This window comes from Colobus angolensis, unplaced genomic scaffold (genome assembly GCF_000951035.1).
Source record: "Colobus angolensis palliatus isolate OR3802 unplaced genomic scaffold, Cang.pa_1.0 Scaffold344, whole genome shotgun sequence".
NCBI lineage: Eukaryota > Metazoa > Chordata > Mammalia > Primates > Cercopithecidae > Colobus > Colobus angolensis.
In genome coordinates, this window is record NW_012116755.1 from 2,146,316 (window position 1) to 2,153,437 (window position 7,122).

Here is a 7,122-nt window from a genome sequence, read left to right on the forward strand (position 1 = left end):
GGAGGCTGAGGCAGGAGAATGGCCTCAACCCGGGAGGCGCAGCTTGCAGTGAGCTGAGATCTGGCCACTGCACTCCAGCCCGGGCGACAGAGCAAGACTCCGTCTCAAAAAAAAAAATACAGCTGTGAACTTAAAAGATGTAGACCTCTGAGTATTATGAAGAAAATGTATGTAATAAAGCCCATGGACTTTGTGGTCAAAACTGTGTCACCTTCCTGAGACCTTTTCTGAAACTTGTTGGTTTGTCCTAGATGTAAAAGTAAAGCAGCCAAATAGGAGCAGTGGTGATGGCTTTGTCAAGACCCTAAAGACAACGGAAGTGTAAAAAAACAATATTAAAACTCAGTGGTGTAAAACCATTTAGTAAAATATTAATAATGCCTGTATTTCATGGAGTCCCCTCTTAGTGCTGAGCATATTATGTGAGTTCTATCATCCACTCTCACTTGCCAGTTCTCTTTTTATTGTATTTTACTTTTTTGAGGCAGAGTCTCACTCTGTTGCCCAGGCTGGAGTGCAGTGGTGTGATCTCGGCTCACTGCAACCTCTGCCTCCTCGGCTTAGGCGATTCTCATGCCTCAGCCTCCCCAGTAGCTGGGACTACAGGCATGCACCACCATGGCCAGCTAATTTTTGTATTTTTACTAGAGATGAGGTTTCACCATGTTGGCCAGGCTGGTCTCGAACTCCTGACCTTAAATGATCCACCTGCCTGTGCCTCCCAAAGTGGTGGGATTACAGGTGTGAGCCACTGTGCCCAGCCTCTATCTCTTTTTAATGAAGAGAAGGCTGAGAATGGCAGCAAGGAATGAAATCCTTTCCTCAAATGAAATTTTAGATACCTTAGTGTTTGGGTCTCGAGGTGACAAAACTTTTAAAAAATTATTTTAAATGGAAAGTCTTTAAATTTTATTAAACCAGGGTTTTCAAAACATTTAGGTTTTTGTTTTTTACTTACCAGGGTCAATTTTGAACACAACAATGTATCTGTGCCAGCCTACCAAAGGCTGATGTCTTCAAATTCTAGTAATACAGTATGGTGAAAAAAAAAATTACAGCCTTTAGACTTTTACAAAACTAGTTTGAATCCCAATTCTGTGCCTACCATCAGTCAGTCCCTAAACAAACCACTGAAATTCCTGGCTCAGCTTTCCCTGGAATGTATTCATCACCTGCCGCATAGCCCCTAGTGCTTGCGTAATGCTTAGCACGAGGTAGCCTTTTGGTAAATGTTAATGACTTACACTTGGAATGCAACTTGTGCTTCCATAAAACATCTTCTGTAGCTATGGACTGAAATAGTGGATTTAAAAAAAATGGCTTAAGACTAGATGTCTGGAAGTTCTTTATATTTCTTTGGTTTTAGGACCTCTCACTTTGTTTTCTTTTTATAGCTTTATTGAAGTTTAGTTGACATACAATAAACTACACACATGGAAAAGGGAAGTGTACAGTTTGATAAATTTTGACATTTTTACACCCATGGAACCACTGCCGGTATTACAACAGTGAATGTATCCGTTACCCTGAAACGTTTCCTCATGCCTGTAATCCCTCGCTTTTCTCCCTTCCTGCACAAGTTAAACATGTATGTGCCATATGATCCAGCTGTTCCACTTCTAGGGAGTTAACCAAGAGAAATGAACATCTGCCTTAAGACTTTTATACAAGAATGTTCCTAGAACCTTTTCTTTATTCATAGTAACCCAAAACCAAAGTTACCAAATAGCCATCAACAAATGAATGGATCGGTCGGGCGCGGTGGCTCACGCCTGTAATCCCAGCACTTTGGGAGGCCGAGACGGGCGGATCACAAGGTCAGGAGATCGAGACCATCCTGGCTAGACGGTGAAACCCCGTCTCTGCTAAAAATACAAAAAATTAGCCAGGCGCGTTGGCAGGGGCCTGTAGTCCCAGCTACCCGGGAGGCTGAGACGGGAATGGCGTGAACCCGGGAGGCGGAGCTTGCAGTGAGCCGAGATCACGCCACTGCACTCCAGCCTGGGTGATGAGCAAGACTCCATTTCAAAAAAAAAAAAAAACAAAAAAAACAAAAACAAAAACAAAACAAATGAATGGATCAACAAATTACGATGTATCTGTACAATGGAATGCTATTTCAGTAATAAAAAGGAATGAACTGTTGTATTCAGGTTAAATTGAAGATTGCTGTATTTGAAGCAGATTTACTTTCTTCGTTGTACTGATTTTCCTTCACTTAGCATATCCCCCCAAATGAAGGAAACTAACCTAATATTTAGTTAGTTACAGATGAATCATAGAAGGTTGTAAGTTTTATTTGGATAATTAAGGATTGATTATTTTCAGAGAACTTACAGTAAAAAACAGTCAATAAGAGTTTGTTTTGCTGCAGGACATTTTTCTATAATGCCAAATAGCTTATACACAATTGGTAAATAGAAAATGATGTCCATGATGGTTGTGTGGGTTTGAATGAGATTTTTCATAGGCAAGTGGGAGTAGAATTAAAAAGGAAAGGAAAAAGCCCTCAGGTTGGCTGCTGCACAGATGGAACAGATAGAAATTCTTTTAAGTCTGGTTTGTGAACAATAAAGATTAGTTTCTGGAAAAAGAAATAGTTCTTGGACTCAGCCTGCCTCCCCAGCCTTGCTCAGCTTCTGAAAAGTTGTATCTTCTCCTGTGCCTACCTTAAAACAACAGTCTCAGTCAGTGGCTTGGAGTTCTACTTCAGTCTGCATCGTTTTAGTGCCTGCAAACTAAAATGCAGTTTTACTTTAATCTGTTAATATTTTGTATATCCTGAGTCAGTCCCTCACCATGCTGAGTTGCTTGCCTAAACTATTTGTTTCTTGAGAAACCACCTGTTGTTTTTGTTAGACTCTAATTACAAAGTTGCATAAATTTTAAGTAGTCTCTCTCAACCGTATTTCTACCTCCTTTATTTTTTATTTTGCAGAATGAGAAGTTTTTTTCAGGAACATATATATGGGTTTCTAAAAAAACACCCGACCTGAATGTTACTTTATTTTTTAAAATTTCCTGGAAATATTTTATTTAAAATGCATTTCTTTTTTTTTTTTTTTTTTTTTGTGACGGAGTCTCGCTTGTCGCCCAGACTGGAGTGCAGTGGCGCAATCTCGGCTCACTGCAAGCTCCGCCTCCCGGGTTCACGCCATTCTCCCGCCTCAGCCTCCAAGTAGCTGGGATTACAGGCGCCCGCCACCACGCCTGGCTAATTTTTTGTATTTTTAGTAGAGACGGGGTTTCACCGTGTTAGCCAGGATGGTTTCGATCTCCTGACCTCGTGATCCTCCCGCCTCGGCCTCCCAAAGTGCTGGGATTACAGGCTTGCGCCACCGCGCCCAGCCTATTTAAAATGCATTTCTTATTATTTTTAGCTAATACCTCTTGCTTACTACGCATCAAATGTTCAAAGTACTTACCAGAGATTAGCTCATTTAATTCACACGTTGCTGCGTGATGAATCTGGTATTACCGTTATTTTACAGAAAGGGAATAAGAGGATCAGAGAGAATGAGTAACTTGCCAGAGGTCAGACTACTGGTAGTCTGGTTCTGTAGGCTCTGTTCCTACTATGCTACATTGCCTTCTATTAATAAACTAGATTCGATTATGATATTTTTTGTATACATTAAATTGATAGTTTCATAGCAAATCAAAACCTTGTCAGCATCAAATACACAAGTGAGAAGAATTGCAGTGAACTCATAAGGATAGCAAACTTAACAGCTTCATCCATTTAGAAGCTGGGGAAATGATGTCAAATTTATACTCTGTAATTGTTATAATAAGTAGTTTTTTAGAAGTCTTCATTTCATTTGGTTTAGTTATGTTTTACATTTCTTCTTAGGCATATGACACCTGAAAAATTTTATGTGGAAGCTTGTGATGATGGAGCAGATGACGTACTTACCATTGACCGTGTGTCCACAGAGGTTACCCTTGCAGGTATTTTATAGCCAGATTTAGAAGTTTAGGGAGAAAGATTTCATACATAAATTACAATAGTTAAAAAACATCACTCAGAGGTGCGTCAGTGTGTGGATCTCTGAGTGCATTCTTACTAAAATTTTTATTCTTGCTACCTCATTTGAATGTAATGGTATACCCGTTACTATACATGAAAAGTAATGGCAAAAACCGCAATTACTTTTGCACCAGCCTGTAATTTTTGTGCATTAGTTTTATGCTATCTCCTTTTTTGTGAAAAGGAGAAATGAATTTGAAAATTTTAGGTAGCATTTTACTGTCTGTAAGGATTTAAAAACATAATATTTATTTATTTTTTCCCTTAGCTGTATTTTAACAGGATTGGCTTAGATAGCTAAGCTTCTTTCTAGCTGTAAGATTTAAGATATTTGAGAGTGAAAAAATTGTTTCAGCTTTTAAGAGTATGGAATTTTAACAGCTGCTTTTGTTTTTGTTTTGAAAACTTTCATGACTATGAGGAAATTTAATAAATGAAAAATAAAATATCCATCACTGACTAAAACTTGTAGGTGTTCTTAGGCAAATTATGTTTCTAAGTTTTATCTACCTATCCAGTTATACTTTGGTTTTGCTTTTCTGGGATGTGAAAAGCAAACTCTTTTTTTCACTTTTGTGGAACACCCTCACTTCTGAGTAGATAAATACGAAATAATTTTGGTGGCAAATTAATGTACCAAGTGATAACATATTTGGAATTTCATATTTCGTTTGTTGAAAGATTCTAATTCACCTCCAGAGTAAAAAAAAAATATTTATTTTTTTCTTAAAGCATAATATTTGAATAACCATAGAGTAGGCATTCAGTAAATAGCCTTTGAGTGGGTGAAGCGAAATATGAAAATATATTACGTGAGATAATGGGGTGTGAGAAAAGTATGGCTATAAAATTTCTGTTTTTTTGATTATGTGGTAATTCTGGTAGGTACTATATAAAGTTTGTCTTTGATCAAATGGAATTAGAGCTCTGTTTTAGTTTGATAATTTGATATTTCCTATTTGTCTGTTGCTTGGTGGCTTGGTATCTCTCAAGATAGCTGATTGGTTTTAACCAGTGTTAGTACACTTCTCCTAAAGTTTAAATTATACTAATCTTTATACCACGTTGTTACAACCTAGTGTCTTACTAGAGCTTTAATGTGGGTGTATTTTCAGTTATTCTTGATCTTTCAGTAACATTTTATTTGTAGGTAGAGATTGCAGACCCATTTGCATAGACTGAAAAGCTAAAGGTCATGAATAGTTTGAATGTAAAGACGATGATGCCGAACAGTCATCAGTAAGACACATGATAAAATACTTCCATGCAAAGTCAGTGCTGATGAGGGACTGACTTGCTGACAGTTTCTTAGCCAGTTTTTTTTCACCATTGGGGATGCAGACCATGGCATTCCTAACGGGACTATTTTTTCTTCCATGAAAAATCCTAACATACATTCTAGGAGTTATCACAGTTTTATTGCTGTTACACTCCAGTTTACATAACTTACAGCTCTATCAGTAGTGCATTTAAGTTAAGAAATGTTACTTTTCTTAGAATAAATCATGCAAATTGATTTAGTCAAAGTAACTATTGAAATCAAACTAAATTTCTGTTTCTGTTGGTGAGCTTTTTGTATGTGATTTTTCTTTCTTTCATTTCTTTTAAAGTCAAGAAAGATGTTCCTCCTTCAGCTGTCACAAGACCAATATTTGGTATACTGGGCACAATCCATCTGGTGGCAGGTAAGAGAAAATAAGCTAAGATGGACAAAGAAGGTAATTAAACCAGGTAGTTAAATTGATAATATTAGAGTGAGTATACGATGAAGTAATACTTTGTGTCATGCTTTAAGCAGTAAATCTCTTGGTTAAGTATTTGTCATTAATTTTTAAAAGAAATACTCCCCAAATGGCAAAATTTATCAGCATGAGGTTCTGTTATTTAAAAAAAAGTTTTGTATTTCGTTGTGTTTCAGTTAGAGTTGAAATCCTTAACTAGATTGTTTTTGCAAATGGGGTATGTAAATAAACTTTTTTTTTTTTTGAGATGGAGTTTTACTCTTGTCGCCCAGGCTAGAGTGCAGTGGCACAATCTCGGCTCGCTGCAACCTCCACCTCGCGGGTTCAAGCAATTCTCCTGCCTCAGCCTCTTGAGTAGCTGGGATTACAGATGCCTGCCACCACACCCAGCTAATTTTTTGTATTTTTAGTAGAGATGGTGTTCCAGCATGTTGGTCAGGCTGGTCTTGAACCCCTGACCTCAGGTGATCCACCCTCCTCGGCCTCCCAAAGTGTTGGGATTACAGGCGTGAGCCACCATGCCCAGCCTGTAAATAAAATTTTTAATGCATCAGTGGACCAGGGTATTCTACACCTTCAGTCCTGTACTAATAGGACATAGTGTATGTTAGCAGATGTTCTGAATTGTTAAGAAGGTGATTTTTGTTTAGATTTAATTTCATTGAGCTTGTTTGAAGTTCCTGTTGTTTCAGGCACCATGCTAGATGCTGAGTTATAAAGGATGAAAGTCCATTTTGCCCTGCAGTTCACAGTCTAGTGAGAGAGGCGTGTAAGTAGTAAATTACTGCAGTACAGTGTGACAAGTTCCAGGAGAGACATGTACATGGGAAAACTTTCAGAGAGGGCACTTGTGGGTAGAGTGTTGAACACACCTGAAGAATTAATTCAGTAGGAAAGGGTTACTCTGTTTTATATATTTGTGGGGTGAGGAGGTGGCAAGGTCAGGATTGGTGTATTGTGCATGATGTTGTGATGACTCCTTGATTCCTGACCACTCATCCTTGTAATATTGCAGCAGCCAGTTAGGTATACTGCCCCAGCACATTTCTCTACCATTTAGAGTGACATGAAGGACATAGGAGTGGTGTGGAAGGGACATTGCCCTGTAGTGTCAGATCTTGTGACCTGATGCTTTGAACTGCCTGCTAGGAAATGATTAGCAGAGGCCTGTATCCCTTGGGGTTGATGAAAGAGAGAAAAAGAAGTATTTTCTGTCTCTGCTTTCCGTTTACTAAGACAAATCCTTTGTTTATGAAAAGCTTTTGCTTTTATCTTTTTTGAGAAAAACGTGACCTTTCAGTAAGAATTGTTCTAAATAATATGCTGGCCTTTCTATTCATGAATTGTAAG

The 7,122-nt window shown here is 38.2% G+C and overlaps 1 protein-coding gene across 3 annotated transcripts in view; it reads left to right on the forward strand.

Annotated features, from left to right (window-relative positions):
- SACM1L (SAC1 suppressor of actin mutations 1-like (yeast)) overlaps positions 1–7,122 on the forward strand; it is a 63,193-nt gene that overhangs the window by 9,962 nt on the left and 46,109 nt on the right. For all 3 annotated transcript variants that reach the window (XM_011952657.1, XM_011952656.1, XM_011952658.1), the window contains 2 exons: positions 3,854–3,951; positions 5,641–5,715. In XM_011952657.1, coding sequence (XP_011808047.1) covers positions 3,858–3,951; positions 5,641–5,715 — 169 coding nt within the window. In that variant the 5' untranslated portion in view covers positions 3,854–3,857. The remainder of the gene's footprint in view (positions 1–3,853; positions 3,952–5,640; positions 5,716–7,122) is intronic.